This window comes from Acipenser ruthenus, chromosome 13 (genome assembly GCF_902713425.1).
Source record: "Acipenser ruthenus chromosome 13, fAciRut3.2 maternal haplotype, whole genome shotgun sequence".
NCBI classification, from domain to species: Eukaryota; Metazoa; Chordata; class Actinopteri; order Acipenseriformes; family Acipenseridae; genus Acipenser; species Acipenser ruthenus.
Window position 1 is genome coordinate 21,256,617 of NC_081201.1, and position 24,902 is coordinate 21,281,518.

A 24,902-nucleotide genomic window follows, 5' to 3' on the forward strand; every position below is an offset into this window, starting at 1 on the left:
ACAAGTATCATGTTGGTGTTATACCAGCACGCGTAGCAATTGTTTACGATTCAGTTTTAGTTTCTCTTTAGTTAATCTTTCACACCTCCTCAACACTTATGTTCCGCCTCCAAACACACTAACCCCCTTTCTCACCTGTGATCACCCCATTTATACACCTGTGGCTGGAGCCTTAATTAATCATTTAAGCATTTGGCTCCAGCCACATTCCCACATGTTTTTACAGGGAGGATTTTAACTGCCTCCCTGTCACCACAATTCCACGCACACACAAACCCACATCCCCGTGCTCACGTACCAATATACATTAATTCCCCCGTGAAACAAAGTAAACTATACAAAATAAACCAAAAATACACCCAGGGGCGTGGGTACCCCGTCACACTGCTATTGAAGAAAATGTGTTAATTGATAACTCATGACTGTTCTCGTGTTTATTGGAAATGTGTTTTCTGGTTTTAAGTGTCTACTTATAGTGAGGAGTTTAATCTTTGTCCCTTGATATGAACTGTGTTATTATGTCTTTGTTATGCTAGATTGGATTCATTATTATGGATCATATATTTGAATGTAGGTGGTTTCATTAACTTTGATTGTCTGTTTGCTGCTGCTGTTTTTAAAAGAATGTGATATTTGCTAATTGATGATTGCTGCAATCTACCTGTGTGTCCGATTGAAATGTGATCTGCTTAACGGTTCCTTCTCTTCACCTGAAATGAATAATGCCTATTTAAGGGTTAGGTACTCACCTTTCTTTTCTATACTCTGAAGAAGACCTATGGGTTGAAATGTGTTAGCTATGCTTGCTGTGGTTTTAAAGATATGAAATAGATTATTGCTTTTATTGAGAACTCTGTGTGGATATGGACTTGATTTTAACAGGAGTTGCTGTCTTTTCTTCCCCTTCGCTGTGGCTGTCCACTGGAGATTTTTGTATGGCGTTGTCCGAAGACGAAGCACCCTGTGCTTGGAAAGTTTTTTCAAACACTTTTGTAGCGCCGGCATTCACACTGTGTTTATGTTTATATATATATATATATATATATATATATATATATATATATATATATATATAATATATATAATATATATTTTAATGTATTACATGTATGTATGGTGGATGTAGATAATCTAGTTTTCCATTATACAGGTGTAGTACAGCTGTGGCAGGGTATGTATGTTAGAAGTATACTTATTTGTATTATAATACTTGTTCCAGCTAATGTAACAATCTGAACATTAGACTAAGATTGAACTTGTATGGAAAATGGTTTTAAAAGCTTGGGACTAAAAATTAGTCTATCAAGACTCATCAAGCCTTTGGTATACATTTGTTTTTAATAGTACAGAAATGTATCTAAATCAGGCCCTGGAGGTGAAGGCAAGTGTCCTAGGGAGGGACATTTCCACTGCACCATCCAGGCTGTGGTGATAAACAATATTCCTTTTCTCATGAGAAACACTGCATTGGAAAATAATAAGCTGTGGGACAAAGCAGCTGCAAAACAAGAGGTGGCTGTGCATGCAGAACTAACTAGGTTGAATATCAAGGCGAAACATTATTTGTTTCTGAGAAGCAAAATAATGTCTGAAGTAACTGCACACAGGGAATGACTTCTGGCTTCTTAGATACTGTTTATTATTGGTTTTGTAGATTAAATGTGAGCAGCCCTGAAATTAAGAAAGACACAAGTGTCTTGGTCCTTTGATTATAGAACACTATTTGATCCCTCTTTAAGTTACATAAGGAGTAATTCATTTCATTAATTAGCACAACATTAACCTACTACTATATATAACTTGACTTGGTCTCTGAGGAGGTCTCATGTCATCCTACCACTTGTATGGAAAATGGGCTTTCTTGGGTAGTTTGTGCTTTTTTGTAAAAAAAGGAAGATGTGAACTGAAAGGATTTTATTGTTCCTTTGGAAGATTTCACTTGATATTTTGCAACATAATAATTTTAATATAGTACCTGTATATAATAATACTGGGTAATGTCATAGACTGTGAGACCTACAGCAAGGTCAAGCAGTTTGCAAGGGGTCTATTTCAGATCACTGCCCTTTAACTCTGTTAATCCTGCAGGTTGGTACGTTAAGGCTGACAAATGTTTTCAGTTCTATTTTGTAGAGTACACATTTTTTATTACTTGTTTGATAATCAATTGGGAAATGGGTTGCTGATTCCACATCCATTATATAGATCATTAAACTAGATCCCACAGTAAATTAAAAATACCCAAGCGGTGGACTTTCGGTTCTGTTAGAGATGTGCTAGACATGTGGTGTAGTAGCTCCCACTTTTAAGTTATTTTTTTACAGCAGAACCAGTTTTTTTTTTTTTTTTTTACTAGCTACACATTTAGATTTTGTTTATAAAACATACATGACACAGGTCAGAATGTCTAAACTTAAGAACAAAAAGCCTCAAAAGATGGAATACGATGTATTTAATACAGCGAGGCCCAATCAGCCCGCCTCCGCCAAGGAGACAACTGCGGCATGAGATGCTGTGAGAAGAACTGGCAGCCTCTCGTTCTTCATTTTGCCAGGATATCAAGACCGAAATGTCGGCATTTCGACAAGAAATATCAACCAGCCTAACGACATTTCGTCAAGAGACAATGTCTGAGATTGCAGCATTGCGACAGGAGATGGCAGCCGAGATCACATCACTTTGCTGTGGGATCTCAGACTCTGTCAAACACTTCAATGATCTTGAACACTTGGCTTATGTTCAGGGGGATCGCATTCAAGACTTGGAGAAAATATGCAGTACTCTCACAGAAGAGACAAAATTTCTGAAACAAAAAACCGACACCTGGAAAATAGGAGCAGACACCAAAACCTGCGAATCATCTGCATCCCGTAGGGCCTGGAAGGCCGTTGACTGACTGAGTTCATGGCATCATTCTTCGACGAAGCTTGGATCCGAAAAGTTTAACTCACCGCCACTCGTAGATCGTGCACACAGATCCCTCGCAACTAAACCACAGCAGAGAGAGTGTCCGCGTCCTGTGATTTTGAGTCTCCGTTACTACAGCAATACGAAAAAGATTCTCCGGCTTTGCAGAGAACTGTGTCCCCTATCTTTCAGAGGAACCCGTGTCCATATATTCCCAGACCTGAGCATGGATTTTGCTAAATGCCGAGCGGCATTTACTCCAGTCAAAAATCTGCTTTGGAATGCTGGAATTAAATTTGGCCTTCTTCACCCTGCCCGTCTCAGATTCACTCACAATGGCTCACAGCACACATTTAATTCACCTCAAGAAACCGAGCGATTTTACAATGACCAGATTGCGCCTTCCATGGGATCTGCAAATGCCTAGCTGGTGGACCCAGAGATAAGTGTTACTTCAATGTTGTGACTTTTTGTTCAGTGTACCCTATCTATATGTGAATTCAGTTGTCTTTTAGTAGAGATTGAATTATGCATTAAGAATTACTTTTATTTGTTTATGTTGATGTTCAGTTTATCACCACAGTATCCATTTATGTAGCCTGGATTTTTTTTTTAGCGTTTAGTGTTACAACAGAAATACTATTTTTTTCTTTCAATATTATTATTACTTAGTGATGCCTTTATCCAAGGTGAAGGTAAAGGGAGTCAATCGATCACATGTTTTTTTTCTTTTTTTAACTAAAAGGGCGGATCTGAGAAATACACATAGCCCCGGCACCACAGAGATAACACAGACATAAACAAACAAGATAGCTGCTTCTGCATCCAGCGCTCAAAGAATATCACATACATTTGCAGAGCTTTTTGAGATGTTATAGTAATAAAATAATGACTTAGATCGCATTATTGAGGAGTTTGGTGATAAAACGAGTGATCAGGAGATGATTTATTGGTATGCACGTCTATGAAGAGGTATGTGAAAAATACAGCGAACAAGGGGTTGGAGATGCAGTACTGAGTGTCCTGTTGATATGCAGTGCCTTTTAAACTTGTTTTTCTGTGAATACTTTAAAACAGCGCGTCTAAAATAAACTGCGTGTGTGAAAATAAATTGAACCTGATGCGCCTGAGACGCACTGAATAAATGGACCGCAAAGGGTTAATTGTGTCTTGCACCCTGTTCTGGACCGCTCTTCCACTAAACCCTTCTCACTCTCTAAAACTGCTTTAAAACTGCTCAAGCTATTAACTCCTTCCTAGATACATATAAAATATGCGACCCATGGTGTTTTCAAAATCCTACTGTGAAAGAGTATTCCTTCTTCTCTTCATACCTATACTCGTATTGATTATTTTTTAATAATTTTTTTAATATTGATTGCAAACTGCTTCCTTCTGTCTGTAGCTCCACTTATAGTAGCATAGTGATTTCTGACCATGCTGCCTTGGTTCTTGGGCTGTCCTTTCCTAATGAGGCCATGTCTTGCCCTCCTTGGCATTTTAACTCTATATTGCTTTCTAACTGTTACATTTATTAAATCCCAAATCAGTTTTTTTCTAGAAACTAACACTTTCTAGATAGAAACTAACACTCCTTGAAGGCCTACCTTCGTGGACAAATTATCTCCTATAGAGCTCAAGACCGCAAGCGCCGCCTTGAGCAGCTCACCAAATTGTCTGATTCTATTTTGAAAATTTGACCGTAATATATGCCAGTTGTCCCTCACCAGCTTTATTTAAGAAACGTCTTGCCTATCAGACAGAATTTGATCAACTCTCATCATCCCAAAGTGCACAATTATTAATCAATTCTCGTTACAGAATTTATAAACATGGTGATAAGACGGGTAAACTTCTGGCCCACCAGCTTCTCCAATCTGCTGCTTCCCGTTTGATTACACAAATTCGAACTGATTCTGGTTCAACATCTATTGACCAAGAAATTAATGACCAATTCAAGCACTTTTACTCTACACTTTATAAATCAGAATTATCCACTGATTCCTCCTTAATTTATCAAATTTTATGAACACCTTAACATTCCCTCCATTGATTCCCAATTCAAATATTGTTTGGAGGAGCCTTTATCCTTAGAGGAAATAAGTAGTGCAATTGGTTCCATGCAGTGTGGTAAAGCTCCGGGCCCTGATGGGTTCCAGTCAAAATTTTTTAAAACATTTACTGACCATCTCTCCCCACTCCTGAATTCTGTGTTTTTGGAATCATTTAATTCTCAGTCTCTCCCCCCAATGCTATACCAGGCAGCAATTTCTTTACTATAAAAAAAGATAAGTTCCCTGCTCTTCTAGAGCAGTTTAGCAGATTTTCCAGTTACAAACTGAACCTGCACAAGAGATTTCCTTCAAAGGCCTAAATCACTAAGAGGTATGGTCTTGCCCAATTTTCGGCTGTATTACTGGGCTGCTAACATTCGCTCCCTGTCTTTCTGGCAGAACTCCCACCTTCAGAAAGATCTAGCTTGGTTACATATTGAAACATCTTCCTGTGCACCATACTCACTTCCTGCACTTCTTTACTCCTCCCTTCCTCTCTCCACCCCTCGCTTTACTAGCCCTGTCATTCGTCATTCTCTTCGGATGTGGTCTGAGTTTAGATATAATTTTGGTCTGCAGTTGTCTTCAATCCTAGCTCCTGTTGATGCTAACCATTTACCCCTACCTTCATTATCGGACACGGCATTTCAGACTTGGCACCGTAGTGATATTAAACTTTTTAGTGATTTATATATTCAGAGAATCTTTGTCTCCTTTGAACAGCTCTCCCAAAAATTTGCTCTGCCGAGAAAAGATCTTTGTTGATACCTTCAAGTGCGACACTTTGTAAACTGACAGTTCATTTCCCGACAATCCCTCCTAAATCCCCTCTAGATTCTATTATAGTGTCAAGCCCTAATTCTAAAGGAAGTATGTCTCAGATTTATGGTAATGTTTGCACATTGAACTCTACCTCTCTGTCTAAATTTGGGACGCTGTGGGAGGAGGACTGTAGACTAGTCTTCTCAGATGATGAGTGGGACTCTGTTCTTGCTCGAGTGCATTCCTCATCTATCTGTGCAAGACACGGCCTAATACAGTTTAACATTCTTCATAGGCTTCATATGTCTAAAACCAAATTGGCTAAAATCTACCCTAAGATAGATCCAACTTGTGATCGATGCCACCAGGCTCCGGCCTCTCAGGTCCACATGTTTTGGACATGTCCAAGATTACATACTTTCTGGAGTTCTGTTTTTCAAACCTTTACTGATGTCCTACAACAACCCTTAAAACCCTCTCCCGAGATCCCTCTCTGGTATTTTACCTCAAGATGTGACCATGTCCAAACTTCAATCTGATACCCTTGCTTTTAGCACCCTGTTAGCCAGGTGGCTGATTTTGTTGAACTGGAAGCAGTCTGCCCCATCCAGCCATGCTCACTGGATCAGGGATGTGATGCAATATTTAAAACTGGAAAATATCAAGTGCACTGTTCGTGGCTGTAGAGATCATTTTCAGCTTGGGATCCTTTTCTATCATACTTAAAAAATCTGAAATTGCAACCCCCACCTTAGCTGGAATGCTGTGTACTATCTAGGCATGGCTGTACTGTACTACCTTTTTAATTTATATCTACAATTTCTTTGTCTTATTATTGTTTATTTAAGGTGCATTTAATTTAATTTTGGTTGGTGGGTGGGCGAGTGGGTGATTACCAATTATCTGTATATTGTATTACTGATTGCTTAATTTTGCTCTTTTCAAAACCTAATAAACAGAGGAAAAAAAACAAGCTACTTTTATTATATCATTATTTTTAACATAGTTCTTGAGTGAATATGCTAATAAAGAAGAGCATGTATAAATTAGGCATGTGAAGGTGCTGTTGGATTTGTTTGTATATTATCTTATTTTTATCATCACTGCTATCCACTATGTTGTTATCCAAATGAAACAGTGAATATTGTACTATGTACTATGAATAGTAGGGTTACATTATAGACCTACACACAGCATTATAGATTTGGAACATCACATTATAAATAAATTATACAAGGCAGTTGACATGGTAGATCAGGTACCAGTATTTATTATAATAGTCCATTGTTTTAGTTTTCAAGAAGAGGGTGGTTGAATTACATCAAATCCATGTTGACCGATTACTGTTGGCCATGCTCGTATACCATCTTAAAAATCTACTTGAGTAAGGACAACTCTTACCTTTGTGTTCTAAATGAGTGCAGTCACCCTGGAAGCAGTTTGCATTGCATACCATAAACAGTATCTGCTATCCATGCTGTGCTGGTACAGCTCGAGATGTTACTTGACATGTATGATCCCAAGAATGAATACATATCACGTTCGATTTAATAGTGCGAGGTGCATATATTGTATTTGTATATTCAGGTGTTCACAGTGCTAACTGCCGTGCTGGATTTTTGTAATCTAATGGTAATGAGCGTGTTGTAGAAAAACAATCATTATCAGATTCATGCCCCCCAGGAGCGTGAGGCACTGCAAACACAGTTGAGGAAAACTCTCCTCTTTGTTTGTTTTCTGGTAGCACAATCACCATCGTTCACATTTTTCAGTCATCTGGAGATACTAAACTTTTTAGTATCTCCCGATGACTCAGATTCAAATTTTTCCTATTAATTTTGAAATCGAGTGATACTAAGCTTTTATCAAATGCAAGGGAATCTAATTTGGATTATTGTATTTCATTAATTACTTGGTAGACAAAGCATACTTTTTCAATGTAGATTTTTTGTGCTGTTTAATTAATTAGCTTGTTTTCTCTTTTAATTAAAGCCATTTTTTAAAAATTAAAGCCCACAGCAAAACACATATATAATTTGTTTGTAATTAGTCCTTAATTGGTGGTAGTCGAAGCTTAGCACCCTCGGTTTCTTTTTTCATGATTGCCATTTTATTAGCAGTCAGTCATTAATTAAACTGTTTTTCTAATTAGCTTATAAAACTGTTGATGGCACATTATTGTAAATGTGAGTTCAAAGCCTGCTAATAAGCTTCCCTACTCAGAAGAGCAAAGATAAAGGAATAAGCACAAAGCAGAGGAACTTTCATAGTTTTTTTTTTGTCCTGAAGATGATAGCATGTTATGTATCTAGAATCAGATTATTTAAAGCAAATAGAGACGGGTATAATATTGGGTGTTGTATCTTTCCCCTGAGTTTCTGTACACTTTTATATACCTGAAACAATTCAATTTGTAAACCATGAGTAGCCTATACTCGAGATAAGAGAAGAGTGATATGTGTTGACTCCTTATTGATTTCCAACATGAGAACTATATCTGCATTGCCAGTGAATACACTGTAATGATAAATAACTTGTTCAATATATGTTGTGCAGTATGGTCATTTAACTTGCATGAGAATAAGATACTCTAAATGAATTTATCTGTATTATATTGTTTTTTTAAACATGCATGTGAGACTCTTTTATTGCAACCGACTTGATGATTGTGTTAAGTCATGCTCCAGACAACTGGATTTGAGTTGAAACATTAGGTGCCTTCAGCATAAACTGTCCACTTGCATCTTATGCTATCAGATTTTTTTAAATAGTAATATCTGATGCTGAAATATTCAATACTGTATACCAAAGAGGGTTCATATTATTCATCACATTTTTTAAGGTTCTTTTATATGCAAGTGATTTTATATAAAATTGATGCATTCAAAATCATATTTTCAATTTGTCACCTGTACTGTACAATAGTTTTAATTTGTATTGTCAATATGTTATTCTTAAATAATCACTTGGATTCTTGGGTGTTTCCAGTTATCCAAAACAGAATATGCGAACAACACACCATTAGAGGAGTAGTCATAGTTGTGTATGTTCATATCACATTACGCTAATAAACAACACCACACACAATTCACTTTCTGCTTTCTATAGACTGTGGTTGTTATACAGCAAGCTTCATTTTGCCTTTTTTATACCATACTTACTGTATAGGGAAATAATTAACATATTGTTTGTACATAAAAATAACAGCTTAACTAGTAACAAAACAGTTTTAACCACAGTTTTATATTACTAAAAATGACTTTGTCATTGCAAATGGGTCTCTAACAATAGTCTCCTGCATTCTTACTGACTACAATGACACATTTGTTATTTTTAATTTAAATGGTTTTTTTTTTTACAATCCTATAAAGTCCATTTGTAATAAAAAGGGTAGAGGATTAAATTATATCCATATAATTGCTTGTCGCAGTAGACAGCATATCTGTATTTCCTTTTATCGTGTTTTTATGTTAGAGAATGACATGGAATTCATGTTAACGCATAGGAGGGCGTATGAATGGCGGGTGCTAGTGATAATATGAAAGCATCCTTTCAGATATTATCTGTGACAATTTAATCAATAGGGCATCACATATCATCTGTGCACCATTGTTAACCAACAAATCATTCACCTGCCATGCATCAAAGTCCAACTGCAGTTACAGACCAAATTGAAAATAATAAATAATAAAAAACAAAACAAAATATTTTACCCCCTAGTGGCTAATGCCTCCAATGACATCAGTGAAAACTGTGAAATTGTAGAGCCTCGTTTTAAACCTTACCAGGGTAGTAATCCCAAAGAATTAAATATTAATATTAAGGACATTAAACTTGATTTTAAGTACATACACATGCACACACTCATTCCCTATATCTCATTGCAGACAGCATTGCTGAAAACATGGAGCTGGATGCATGACTAAATAGAACAAAGGGCTGACAGGCTGTTTTAAAACCAATTGGTTTGCTTTTTTATTCGTCCTGTTACTACATTGTTGCCAGATTCAGATTTTCTGGCTTTTGAGGTATAAATGTTTTGGCACAAGAAAGAAGACTATAACCAACCAAACCAAGCAAAAAAAAAAAACCCTGAAAAGTGGATCAAAAAGTAAATGAAAAATAATGTCATATTACTGAAAATATGAGAGGCTAATTTGTAGCGACTTTTTGCTAATTTAGTTCAAGCCACAGAATGAGGAGCTGTCACCTGCTCAGTGTAGCACTGATGACAGCGTCAGTGATCCATGAAATAAGCTGCCGCTGGCTTTGTTCTGATAAGAATGAACAAATCTGCACAATGTACTGCTCTCGGAATCTCATTTTCATACTTGCATGGAGGCTAAAAGAAATAAGCTGTTTGCAGGCTTGATTAATCAGACATTTGAGGTTTTTTTTGTCTCTTTGATCTGTTCTGTCTCCTAGGTAACTTGGTTGACATTAATGTTGAGCTTCAGTAAAGACAATTAGGAACTGTAGACTGAAATGATAACAAAATTAAAGACCTTTAACGCTTTAAATATAGTTACAGTTCTGCTGTTTATATATGTATATATATAAAGGGTGTTATTCTGGTTTGGAACAAATTTGAGGACATATGGTTTAAAGGCCTTAATAGTGGAAGTCTCCTGAAAATAAAGCAGGTTCTTTTAGGTAATCTCTGTGGAGAACAATAGGAGACTCTGAGTGTAAACCTCGAAAGAACTAGTTAAGTGAACACTGCTGCTCTTAAATGGATCTTGACTAAATCCGTTTTTTATTTGGGTTTGGATTTGCTTGAAATAATGGCAATAATAATGCTCCGAGATAGCAGACAATTTAATCAAAACTCGGATTTCCTATCTGCTTTCTTTCCGTTGCTGTTCTTGCCAAACGCGTATTTAGCACCTACACTGTTTCACACAATGGGTTCAGAGCAGTAAGAAATTATCTTTCAACAATCTCCACTTAACATGAGTATGATTAGCCATTATAACTTTCCCCTTTTAAACATTTTACTAGAAAACATGATTTATGGGTTTTAAAACCTTTAAAAAATGGCGAGGAATTAAAAAACTGTCACAGTGTGTTAGCTTCAGGTTATGCAGACGCTTTTACAAATCATCCAAGTGACTGTATAGATGAATGCCTCAAGGGCCCAGTCAGAGCCCAGCTCTTCCAGCCAGCTAAAGCCCTTATCTTAAATCCAAGCAAAGTACCATTAATCTTTTTGAAAGACCTTTATGGCTTTTAATGTATCCCAAATTCGAACATTTTACACCCTTGGTTCCTGAAATATGGTGATAAAAAGCCTTTAGAGTTTAATTTTTCCAGACTGCTCGCTCTGACCTCCTTAATCCCAGCATGCATTATAAGATATTTTAGTTTCAGTCTTTCTAATAAAGTTTATCCCAGTTAATTATAATTGAAACATTTTTTTTCTGCAGCCCCCCCACCCCCGACTAGAGAAACAGTGACACTTTTCTTTATTACCCAAAGAGTTTTTTCTTCTTGCTCCTTGTGGCAAAGTGCCCCGCCCCTGTGTGCATTTGTGTGTTCTGTGTTGTGTATGCGTGCGTATGTTAAATGTTGGTGTATAGATTGGTACACGGGATATAAACGGGTCTGTGTTTCACGTATTTAAAGTGTAGATTTGTATTTAGGCACGAGGAGAGCACAAATCACTTCACGTGCTGGTTAAATGTAATATGTGAGCACGGGGTTGCACAGAATTAATTCACGTGCTGGGATTCAAGTGAATAATTAATTAGTAATTGAATCCCAGCACAACAGTATATATAGATGCACATTTTCACTCAGTCGTGGTTGGGTGTTCGGAAGAGGAGAACGGGTGAGAGAGAGAGGAGAAACTAAATAGTGTAAAATAGTAAAGATAAGTGTTTGTTCTCACCGTGTTTGTTTGTCTCCGTGCACCGTTTGTTTAGTGTTAGTCCGTTTTGTCTGTCTCTTTATTTTGGCGCAAGTGCCGTGTCCTGTTTTGTGTGTTTACAACCCTTTTATTTGTTAATAAACGCTGAGTGCAGCCATTGCACTCAGCTCATCACAACCACTGTCTTTGTTTGGATTCATTTCTGGTCTGACGCCACCCACTCTGGCCGTCTTTGTGACACGTGGTGTCATCGTGGGATAGCCGCGCCTCCAAGCGTCAGACCAGGAGGGGTCTGGAAAGAAAAAAAAAAAAAAAAAAAAAAAAAGGGTCAATGGCAGAAGACGCCATCAAACTGCGGGGCTGGTTCCTAGAGAATGCTGGGCTGGAGGCCCAGTCTCTGCCCATAATCGTCCGGGCCCTGTGGATGATGGACAGTGAGAGATGGGAGGCCTATCAGGAGGAACACACCCCAAACACCTTGGAGGAAGGTGTGGAGTTTCTCCTCAGCTACCTGGAGGCAACAATAAAAGGAACAGCAGCCCAGGTAGCAGGCCCACCAGCAGAGGGTGAATGCCTGCTGTCCCCATCTCCACCAGCAGAGGGTGAGTACCTGCTGTCCCCATCTCCACCAGCAGAGGGTGAATGCCTGCTGGTTTTGCCTCCACAGCCCAAATGGGAGGAGCCTGAGCGTCCACAGCCCAAATGGGAGGAGCCTGAGCGTCCACAGCCCAAATGGGAGGAGCCTGAGCGTCCACAGCCCAAATGGGAGGAGCCTGAGCGTCCACAGCCCAAATGGGAGGAGCCTGAGCGTCCACAGCCCAAGCGGAAGGAGCCCGACCATCCTACGCCTGAGTGGGAGGAGCCCGAACGTCCTACGCCTGAGTGGGAGGAGCCCGAACGTCCTACGCCTGAGTGGGAGGAGCCCGAACGTCCTACGCCTGAGTGGGGGGAGCCCGAACGTCCACAGCCCAAGAGGGGGGAGTCGGTGCGTCCACAGCCCAAAAGGGAGGAGTCGGTGCGTCCACAGCCCAAAAGGGAGGAGTCGGTGCGTCCACAGCCCAAAAGGGAGGAGTCGGTGCGTCCACAGCCCAAAAGGGAGGAGTCGGTGCGTCCACAGCCCAAAGGGAGGCAAGTCGGGGCTTCCACAGCCCTGGGACCCAAGCCACCAGCAGAGGGAAAATGCCTGCTGGTTCAGCCCCAAGAGCCGGAAGGGGAGGGGTTACAGGCTCAACCCCCTGAAAATTTTTGGGGGGGAGAAGGGCAGGATGCTGGTGTCCCCCAGCAGCCTCTCGCTATGCTGCTGAAGGCAGCACGGCGCGCACATGCCCAGCCGCCACAGCAGAGGGAGCCAGCACCGCCAGGAGCAGAGGAGCAGGAGCTGCCTCTGCCTCCGCCACCACCACCGCAAGGAGCAGAGGAGCAGGAGCTGCCTCTGCCTCCGCCACCACCACCGCAAGGAGCAGAGGAGCAGGAGCTGCCTCTGCCTCCGCCACCACCACCGCAAGGAGCAGAGGAGCTGGAGCTGCCTCTGCCTCCGCCACCACCACCGCAAGGAGCAGAGGAGCAGGAGCTGCCTCTGCCTCCGCCACCACCACCGCAAGGAGCAGAGGAGCAGGAGCTGCCTCTGCCTCCGCCACCACCACCGCAAGGAGCAGAGGAGCTGGAGCTGCCTCTGCCTCCACCACCGCCAGGAGCAGAGGAGCTGGAGCTGCCTCTGCTGCCCGTACCTCCGCAGGGAGTACGGTGGCCGGAGCCCCAGAAAGGGGAGCTGCCGGCCACGAAGAAGGGGGATGAGGTCTGGAGACCACTTTCCCCAGCAGCAGTTTCGCTGCAGGAGTTCTTGTGGCCGGAGCCCCACAGGAGGGAGCTGCCGGCTATGAAGAAGGGGGAGGTCGGGGGACCACCTGCCCCCGCAGCTTTTTCGCTGCAGGACGGGACCAGCATGCTGTCAGCCGTGCCACTACCGGCAGGGGAGCTGACAGCATGTCCAGCCATGGGCCCACTAAAGCCTCCCTTCCCAGCCCGAGACTTTGGCCTGGAATGCTGGGTATTTAAGGGGGGAGGTGGCCGTTGAGGCCATGTGTGCTGCGCACAAGGGGGGGTATATGTGGCAAAGTGCCCCGCCCCTGTGTGCATTTGTGTGTTCTGTGTTGTGTATGCGTGCGTATGTTAAATGTTGGTGTATAGATTGGTACACGGGATATAAACGGGTCTGTGTTTCACGTATTTAAAGTGTAGATTTGTATTTAGGCACGAGGAGAGCACAAATCACTTCACGTGCTGGTTAAATGTAATATGTGAGCACGGGGTTGCACAGAATTAATTCACGTGCTGGGATTCAAGTGAATAATTAATTAGTAATTGAATCCCAGCACAACAGTATATATAGATGCACATTTTCACTCAGTCGTGGTTGGGTGTTCGGAAGAGGAGAACGGGTGAGAGAGAGAGGAGAAACTAAATAGTGTAAAATAGTAAAGATAAGTGTTTGTTCTCACCGTGTTTGTTTGTCTCCGTGCACCGTTTGTTTAGTGTTAGTCCGTTTTGTCTGTCTCTTTATTTTGGCGCAAGTGCCGTGTCCTGTTTTGTGTGTTTACAACCCTTTTATTTGTTAATAAACGCTGAGTGCAGCCATTGCACTCAGCTCATCACAACCACTGTCTTTGTTTGGATTCATTTCTGGTCTGACGCCACCCACTCTGGCCGTCTTTGTGACACTCCTTTAATCCATTCTCTTTTTATTCACAATTACCAATGGCTTTCAGTAATTTGTTCAAAGTATTTAGCAAAAGTTTTATAGAACAAGATGAACATGTTATGCCAAGAGTACTATGGAAAGGTTTCTTACAGGAACAGCCGGCCTGTTTTACTTAAAATAAATAAATAAATAAATACATTTTAAAAAAAGTAACCAATCAAGCAATGCTTGTAATTATATTTTTGAATGCATTATTTTATTTTACACAACACAGTCAGGGAATGCTATTCGACGCAAGTGTATTTTGATAAGATGATATAGATACAGATTTTTTATATATATATATATATATATATATATATATATATATATATATATATATATATATATATATATATATATATATATATAATGACGCCCTGGACAACAAGATTTGTGTGAGGAACCAGTTTTGCCTTTATACTTTGCCCGTCGGACAAGTAGTTTTTATGTATTTATTTTTCCTGTGTTCGTTCTGTTGCTTGAAAATACAGGTATATTTTTAGAGCCACACAAGTTTCTGAAAACTCAATTGCGGAAGTCTAGCACCTACACACAAACATTTTTAAAAGTGTTTACGTCCCACCCCTATCACTTCTTATTGGCTAGCTGTGGGAAAAGCTGATCTTATAGTGGTTACAAGAAACCCAGAAATGTCTGCCAAGAGAGCCTAAAGTTTTATTTACGTTTTTTGTAAATTAGCAAATAAGTGATACTGCTTTCTAAATGCATGGACCTGACATTTAAATGCAGCAATCTAGTAAAAGTTACAACAACAACAAAAAAAACATATTCGCTAAAGTATTAGTGGATTACAAAAATCGTTGTGTAATTTATAAGAGTCAACTTCATGGTCAAGCGTGTACAGTACTTGTTGAGATGTTTAACTCGTTTTTCCATCGATAGCGAACATCTCATCTGTGACTTTTGGCACTCCAGGAAATGTCTCATTAAATGACAAAGATGCATATACGACTCCTTAGACATGCGTACATTTTCAATCCAGTCACTTGGAAACCACTCAAGTCGTTCCCTCCAGCCTTCTGGTCAGACGATCGCCTAAATGTTTTGATCTACCGTCATGGTACTGCAGATCGTTGCCACTGTATTTAGCAGTGTAGAAAAAGCAAAACGGCGTCTCTGCTGGTTTTGCAGAAAAGAGCAGAGCTGTGCTTGACGAGCTCTCGATCGATTACGTACAGTACTTTCTTCCAAAAGCATAAACAAAAACACAGCCTCTATGTTGTCACACAAAACCTCACGATCGGCATGTAATGATGGCCCGAGTTCAGTGGTTTGTTTAAACAGGGAGTCACTCCCTTCAGTAATGAAAGGTGTGTGTGTGTGTGTGTACAACACACAACTGCAGCAACTGCAGTTTGTTAATACGGATGTCGAGCCAACCACAGTGTGTGTGTACGTAGCCTAAGTAATGGAACTAATGCAATTCCTTGTCAAAATGTATTTTGTTTTATCCTTAAGTTCTAAAAGAATGCAACCATGTCTGTCATCCAAGCATTTGATATGCCATCATTACGGTTAACCAGATGTTTCATCGGTGCAAATTAAGTGGTACGAAAGTATCCTCTTATGTCTTCAGTTGTTGACTGGGATTTCGGTAACTAACAAATCATACACACCTATAAAGACAGCGATTTGAAAAAAAAAAATAAAGTAACGTGTGGCACAATATTGTTGAATCCTGCATTGCATGCCCTTATGAAGTTACAACCACAACCAAGCTTTTTTGAAAATGAAAGCTAATTCCACCACAGTACCGCTACATTTAAAAGATTCGTACAACGTGGCAGAAGGCACAGGTGTCGTCGTCTATCAAATCAACATTACGAAGGTGACTCTTGAAATCAGGATTTAAAGATTGTGTTGCAGTAAGAATACCTCTGTTAAGAAAGGGGAACAAGACTAAAAGGCTCAAATATGCACAAGAACACAGAAATTGGACTATGGAACAATGGTCAAAGGTGCTTTGGACTGTTGGTGGATGGACAACGACACCTGTGCCTTCTGCCAGTTCTGTTGTCAATTCAACGCTTGTCTTCTTTCTATTCCTTAAGGATCTTCAAATATTGCTCATCCTTGTTAGACAGCTTTTGGGGTCTTCCAGTCCTGACTTTGTCAATTACAGATGATGTTTCTCTGTACTTGTTGATTATGCTTCGGATATCACACCTTGAAAATCAAGTGATGCGAGCTATTTCACTCAATGTTTTTCCTTCTTTATGCAAGTCAAGGTTGTTATAGTAGTAGAAAATACTAGTGGAGGCTTTGAGTAAATTGTTGATGCTCATAATGCATCAGAGTAGAAAAATGCAACATGTCTTAAGACTTTTGCACAGCAGTATATATACAGCTCTGGAAAAAATTAAGAGACCACTGCAAAATTATCAGTTTCTCTGGTTTTACTATTTATAGGTATGTGTTTGGGTAAAATGAACATTTTTGTTTTATTCTATAAACTACTGACAACATTTCTCCCAAATTCCAAATAAAAATATTGTCATTTAGAGCATTTATTTGCAGAAAATGACAACTGGTCAAAATAACAAAAAGATGCAGTGTTGTCAGACCTCGAATAATGCAAAGAAAATAAGTTCATATTCATTTTTAAACAACACAATACTAATGTTTTAACTTAGGAAGAGTTCAGAAATCAATATTTGGTGGAATAACCCTGATTTTCAAGCACAGCTTTCATGTGTCTTGGCATGCTCTCCACCAGTCTTTCACATTGATGTTGGGTGACTTTATGCCACTCCTGGTGCAAAAATTCAAGCAGCTCGGCTTTGTTTGATGGCTTGTGACCATACATCTTCCTCTTGATCACATTCCAGAGGTTTTCAATGGGGTTCAGGTCTGGAGATTGGGCTGGCCATGACAGGGTCTTGATCTGGTGGTCCTCCATCCACACCTTGATTGACCTGGCTGTGTGGCATGGAGCATTGTCCTGCTGGAAAAACCAATCCTCAGAGTTGGGGAACATTGTCAGAGCAGAAGGAAGCAAGTTTTCTTCCAGGACAACCTTGTACTTGGCTTGATTCATGCGTCCTTCACAAAGACAAATCTGCCCTTGCTGAAGTACCCCCATATGAGTCCAATTTTCAGCTTTGCCCAACACCTGGTCGTCTAAGGGTTAGACGGAGACCTGGAGAGGCCTACAAGCCACAGTGTCTCGCACCCACTGTGAAATGTGGTGGAGGATCGGTGATGATCTGGGGGTGCTTCAGCAAGGCTGGAATCGGGCAGCTTTGGCATGAATCAAGCCAAGTACAAGGTTGTCCTGGAAGAAAACTTGCTTTGATTCCTGAATACATAAGGACAGATACAGGGGTCTACACAATTGATCTAAACAGTGGTGGATCTAAATACTGCCAGTCATATATTTACAATGTAAGAACCAAGGTTATGAAAATTAATGAATTCATTAGAGCATTTCTGTCTGTCAAAATATGTCAGAGAGGGGCCTATTTAATTATTATTATTATTATTATTTATTTCTTAGCAGACGCCCTTATCCAGGGCGACTTACAATCGTAAGCAAATACATTTCAAGTGTTACAATACAAGTAATACAATAAGAGCAAGAAATACAATAACTTTTGTTCAAGCAAAGTATAAGTGTGACAAACCACAATTAAATAATACAGCAGATAATAGTGATAGTTACATCAGGATATGATTAAATAGTGATAGTTACATCAGGATATGATTAAATACAAAGTACTACAGGTTAAACACTTGGCAGATTACAGTATTCTGAAGTACAGGATTAAATGCAGTAAAATAGGGGGCAGATAAGAGCAAAATAAAGCACATTTACATGAAGGGTGATAGTGTCCCAGGATACAAACAGAGCAGTTCTACAGGTGCTCTTTGAAGAGGTGAGTCTTAAGGAGGCGCCGGAATGTGGTCAGGGACTGGGCAGTCCTGACATCTGTAGGAAGGTCATTCCACCACTGCGGAGCAAGGGTGGAGAAGGAGCGGGCTCTGGAGGCAGGGGAGCGTAGCGGAGGTAGAGCTAGTCTTCTAGTGCAGGCGGAGCGGAGAGGTCGAGTGGGGGTGTAGGGAGAGATGAGGGTCTGGAGGTAGCTGGGTGCAGTCTGGTCAAGGCATCTGTAGGCTAGTACAAGAGTCTTGAACTGGATGCGAGCGGTGATCGGGAGCCAGTGGAGCAGCGTGGGCGAAGCGAGGCAGAGAGAACACCAGGCGGGCAGCAGAGTTCTGGATGAGCTGGAGCGGACGGGTGGTGGACGCAGGGAGGCCAGCCAGGAGGGAGTTGCAGTAGTCTAGGCGGGAGAGTACCAGGGCCTGGACCAGGAGCTGGGTAGCATAGTTGGTGAGGAAGGGTCGGATTCTTCGGATGTTGCTCAGGAAGAATCGGCAAGTGCGTGCCAGAGTGGAGATGTGCTGGGAATAAGAGAGGCAGGGGTCCAGGGTGACTCCAAGGTTCTTAGCTGAGGAAGAGGGAGAGAGTGTGGTAGATTCCAGAGGAACAGAGATAGAGAGATCAGAGGAGGGGGAGGAGGAGGGAAAGAAAAGGAGGTCAGATTTAGAGAGGTTGAGTTTGAGGTGATGCGAGTGCATCCAGGAGGAAATAGCAGACAGACAGGTAGAGATACGGGAGGAGATGGTGGAGTCAGAGGTGGGGAAGGAGAGGAAAATCTGAGCATCATCAGCATAGAAATGGTATGAGAAACCATAGGATGCGATGAGGGGGCCCAGGGAGCGGGTGTAGAGAGAGAACAGGAGACGACCCAAGACTGACCCTTGGGGGACTCCAGTTAAGAGATGGTGAGGTGTGGAGGTTGCTATTTAATGTTTAAAGTATTTAGATCCGCCAACATTCAGAGCAATTGAATAAACCACAGTGTCAAGTAAATATTCTTACAAACATCTGATTGTTTTATTATGAACTCTCAATATGTTATTGACTCTGAACCACCTTCCATCACTTTGGAGTGAGTCAAGTATTCTGCAGTGAGCAAACCTCATGATATCAACACACGCTCCTGATTGATAAAACCACCATATCCAATATCAGAAACTTCCCTTCACACTGAAATCACTTTCTGAGATGACCATCTGTATGATCAGGGAGGGGTTTCTATTTTGGGCACAGTATATTTCAGTGCATCTAGTGTTTGCCATAAGTACCCGATTAATGTACGTGCAATAACTGCCTTCTGATTACTAGTCAGAATCTGCTGGATGCCTGAGCCTTCTGCCTTTGTATTGGAGAGTGAACCTCATCTGACCGATCCTGTCATTTGTACATCACACACACAGATGTATGTATCAGACCTCGTCACCGACATATTCTGACATACCATGTTTCTGTCTACAGTTGGGTGTGAAGATTGCTCAAGCCGCAAATTCCCGAGACTTTGTGAAAGCCAGGGAGGAAGTTGAAGCATCCCGGAAAGCCCTTAAAAGGAAGAAACAAGTTGCTTGGGGGTTTGTCATCTTGTATTTAATTTTTGCATGCTACATTTATCATTATCATGAACTGTTGATTCTTCTGCTCAGCTTTAAAGTGCTGTTTAATTCCACTGTTATAAGCATAAGCAGACTACATTGGAACAGTAGGCTTGAATATAAAGCTCAGAGAGATGAATTTGGTCATGGCATCATGAACTGGCCACATATTTATTTCTACGCCCTGATTATTTCTGTGTCTAGAGAGAGAAAGAGTGCCTAGAAGTAATCAAGGCCAAAGTGCCATCTGTAATTCACTTGTACAGAGAAAACCTGATCGGAGTATTTTGGGCCAGTACTTGTGCAGACCTCTATACTAGTCTAAGACAGGTACCTGCACTTAAAACAGCAGACCGCTCTAGTAGAATAGTAAAGAAAAGCTCCAGTCAAAACATATTTACATGTACAGTATACCCATTTGTATACATTTTTTCAGTAAAAAAACAATGGAACAATGTGTTTAATTTAGATCTGTTGTTTAGTCAGTAAATCTTAGGACAAACAAATTGAAACACGGCAACAATATTTAGCCATTATGTCTTGTAAATAAACCAAAAATATATAAGGAGATGCCATATTTATGGTTTGAAATTGCACATAATAGACAGTGTGTAGTTTGCCTAGAGACAGCTAACATATGGGTCTTCAGGGGCTGTATGATCAATGCCACTGATACAAAGGGGAGCTGTACTTAAAAGAATAAATACTGCTTATACTGTTACAAGTCTGGGCAAAATCTTTCCAAGAATAAGAGATATAAATATAATTCAGGGGATATCCAGTTAGGTTTTCTTCTGTAATTAATGTTTCCACACTTTGAGATCACATTTTTTGGCTGTAAATCAGACTGGTTAAATTTGCACGCATGTACGTGTTCAATGCTAATTATTTTTTCAAGTTGAGTTGGTTAATGAAAACTCATTCCTAAACTGACAGAATGACATAGAAATGCTGTTTGCAGTTAAAACATGTGTGTGTGTGTGTGTGTGTGTGTCAGTCGTTGTCTGTTTCATTAATGAGATTTTGCAGGCATTATTTACAGCATTTAATATGTTCTGGAGTTTCTTACTGTTGAAGACACATTCTGGGTGAACAAAATATTTCAAACATTTCCAATCTTGCAGTAACTTGTGATTTTATCAATATGATCCTGATCTGGATCCTGATGACAATATAATGTGCATCAATACATTATTGTGTCATGCACTTATTAAAGTAATTGCAGCTAACAACGTGATTCCATAGGTCTTACCTGATTTGCACTTCCATTAGCGATTGTCTGTGCAGCTTTGAAAGAAACATATTATCGCATGTATTTTCTGTTGAAACATGATCTCTGGTGCTACTTCAGGTTAGATAAATTATACACAATTTCTATGACTTATACTGGTGTTATTTGCTTGCACGTCCTGCATCATTTCACCTCAGCAGTGTCTTCTGGGTCAAGGCATGTTACTGTCTGAAAGCATGTCAGTCAATAGGGGAAGCAGCTGGTTGATTTATGACAGGAAAGAAGAATTGAATGGGTTGGGTACACCTGCCATGTGAAATGACCAAGCAAAGCATGGCTTGTAATCAGAGACTTATTTAACAAAGTATAGTACTATATGTCGTGTTTTAAAATTTGCTATAAACATGATTAATTTTTTATTTTTTTTCAAAATTGCACATTTGATACATATACTGTATTATTATTATTATTATTATTATTATTTATTTATTTCTTAGCAGACGCCCTTATCCAGGGCGACTTACAGTTGTTACAAGATATCACATTATACATTATTTCACATGATACAGATATCACATTATTTTTACATACAATTACCCATTTATACAGTTGGGTTTTTACTGGAGCAATCTTGGTAAAGTACCTTGCTCAAGGGTACAACAGCAGTGTCCCCCACCGGGGATTGAACCCACAACCCTCCATAAGTAGCTTCACATAAGTAGCTTCACATTGTATTTATGTATGTATTTATTTTACTGTCCTCTTACACTTTGTTTGATTTTTGCAATCATTGAGTGGTTATTATTGCAAATACATGAATACTTTTGTAAAGATGCTCTCGTCTGACTTCAGGGGCTGCTCTTCTGTCTAGTTGAGCCTGTGAAAGGTATATGTAACTTCATTTCAAGTAAGTCAGTGCCATCGAGTGATCTGCCACTTTGGAACAAGTTCCCTTCTGTTTTGCTGGTAATATACTGCTGTACACTAGATGATGCTGGAACATATTTATATTAAAGACACTGGCTACATTAGAGACATCTATGTGAGGCCACTGAAACCAAAGAACAGCTCCTGAACTCAATAGTCTGGACACCTCATGAAATATCTATCTATCTATATATCTATCTATTATCTATCTATCTATATATAATATATGAGTTCGGCACGGGTAGAAAATCCGGAACCCGGTACCCACCATGAAAAATACCCGGATACCCCGGTCTTCTCGGGTAGTGATTACAAAATATATATATATATATATATATATATATATATATATATATATATATTAATGTTTTAAGTGCATGATTGTACACGTACATTTAGTCCCTTCAAATCTGTAGACTTGTGTAACCTTTATCAGTACTGGAACATCGAAATAATAATAATAATAATAATAATAATAATAATAATAAAAAATCACAGTTTGAATACAGTTACTAATATTAAATGATCTTCATGCTGCGTGATTTTCTGCGACATCTATTGGCCATATTCCACTGTTGTTGTTGTTATTAACATGGCATCCAAGCAAAGGAGTGCTGTGTGGAATGTCTTTACTAAAGCAGGGGAAAACGGAATTTGCAAACTCTGCCAAGGAAATTCAAAGGAGGAAGCACTAGCACACTTACTTAATGTGCGCCACGAATATTTTATATTTAACCCAAAACAAAATAGGTAAACATTTCATAAGTGTGTGAGTAATGTTTTTCTCATACTGATTTCATTTTGTACTTCACACCTTACACATTTTGGAGAGCTTATGCTTCTTTTTAGTTGATCTACTTCATTAAAATGAAAATAAAAATGTTTACTGTTTATCCTGTCAGTTAAGAAAAAGCTTAATGCAAATCTTGCTTAACGTTGTCTTTGTTACGCCGGCAGAGACCTACGCTTACAACTGCACTGTCATATTTTCTACATTTCCTTTAAATTCCTTTAAGTTAGTAATCGGTACCCGGGTAGTAAAAAGAAACCCGGGCTGGGTAATTTAAAACCCAATGGGTACCCGTGCCGACCTCCTATATATATATATATATATATATATATATATATATATATATATATATATATATATATAATTTGAGTAATTGCGAGTTATTGTGGGGGGAGGGGGGGTCCTTTGGTTTGCCTGTGTTTACATACTGTACACTGGAAAGTTTTGCCTGTGCCATTCGTAAGGGTTTTGCGTCACTAATGGAGGTTTGGAATGTGTAATGCATTTTCATAACCACTACAACCAAAAGAGGCTTCAAAACATGTTTACAGTGTTTAACAATGGGTTGCTTTGTAGAAAGCAATACAAGTCAGAATTGTGTGTTGTACCTCTGGGTTGACAGACATTTTATTATGGGTCGCTACTTAGCAACAGCAAACAGCACTGTTTGGCAGGAAAGTGTTTGTTTTTATTAACATTCATACTATTGGTAAGAAAGGCTACTTAGTACCTTTAAGTGACATTTAAAAGAGGGTGTGGACCAGTCAATTCAATTGCAGGAAGATCTAAAGCGGTACAATTGAACAATTATTTGCATGTCAGTGGCTTTTAAGATGTAATTAGGTTTAAAAATAAACTGAGACAAGATTAGATTCTTGTCCAAACCACCCAAATACACAAAGTGTAGGTGTGTCATATTTTATTTTTATACAGTATCTAGAGAAAAACATACTCAAGTTTTGTCGAAGTTTGGTTAACAAAAGTTCTAAGAGTGCGTTTAACATGTCACTTTTTTGTAACAATGTAACTTCTATGTTCTTTAACACTAATGTTCTATTGCCAGTTGTGCAGATGAAAGTTACTAAAATACTTTATTGTGTTACACAGTTTATTTGTATCCTATGTGAGTGGTTCTAATGTGAGGAGAATGTATTTACCATTGCTAAGTCACTGAAGTCATACCTTTTAATATTTCAGATTTGAAGCCAAGAAGAGATGGGAAACAAAGAGCAACATGGGATACATGTAATATAAACTGCAAAAGACCTGATCAAGCTCCCAAATTTGTACCAGGATTAGCTAAGACATTTTAGGAGAAAGGATGGATTCCTGCCAAGGAACACAAATACAGCAGTTGTTTTTCTTCCAGCGTTGTGTTTTTGAATCAGAAGACATTCTCAAGGACTTTGAATAATATTGGTTCAGTACAAGGTCCCCATGGATCATATATTGCTATTTTTTTTAATAAGCTATTTTTTGAAGATCATAGAGATTCGAGTATTTACTCAGATACAAGCATATAAAACTGATCAGCCAATGTTGTCGAAAACACCATTCTGTAGAGGAAAGTAATCCTTTGACACAGGGAGTGTTATATAAAACAGAGTGCTGAAAAAATACTCATCTGTGACTAAAAACACAAGAGTCTGACAACAGAGGGCTGTATTATACAGCATTGGTATTATTCACAGTTGGGTTTGTTGAATATTGCATCAGCACCTTACATTACAAAGTTATTGTAAAATAGTATTTGCTTTGGGAAAAATCCTGAAAAATCCCATTAAACACATACAAAAAAAGTCATTCTGTATATTGTGTTTTAATTGGAAAATAACAGTGATCTTTTCTAACTACTATATGTATCTTTGATACAGTTCAGTAACATTTGATGTGATATGGGTAAGGTGTGTAAGTGATGTGTTATGATATGCATGTGGGTGTTCCAAAGCAGAATGACTTTCCAAAAATCAATGAGGAGAAAATCACAGAACAGCCATTTTGAAAAATATGTATTGATTTAAAACATAGGATCAACTAAAAATGGTCCTCCATACTTTACTGGTGGTTATACCATCTCTTTAATCAGTTTTGTCGTCTCCACTTTATCCACTATGCACAGGTAGAACATAATT

General features: G+C 39.5%; 1 protein-coding gene across 2 annotated transcripts in view; it reads left to right on the plus strand.

Annotated features, from left to right (window-relative positions):
• Nucleotides 1–24,573, plus strand: part of fam204a (family with sequence similarity 204 member A) — a 51,326-nt gene extending 26,753 nt beyond the window's left edge. For both annotated transcript variants that reach the window (XM_034030549.3, XM_034030550.3), the window contains exons 7-8: nt 19,692–19,801; nt 23,968–24,573. In XM_034030549.3, coding sequence (XP_033886440.1) covers nt 19,692–19,801; nt 23,968–24,019 — 162 coding nt within the window. In that variant the 3' untranslated portion in view covers nt 24,020–24,573. The remainder of the gene's footprint in view (nt 1–19,691; nt 19,802–23,967) is intronic.
• The last annotated feature ends 329 nt before the right edge of the window (nt 24,574–24,902 follow it).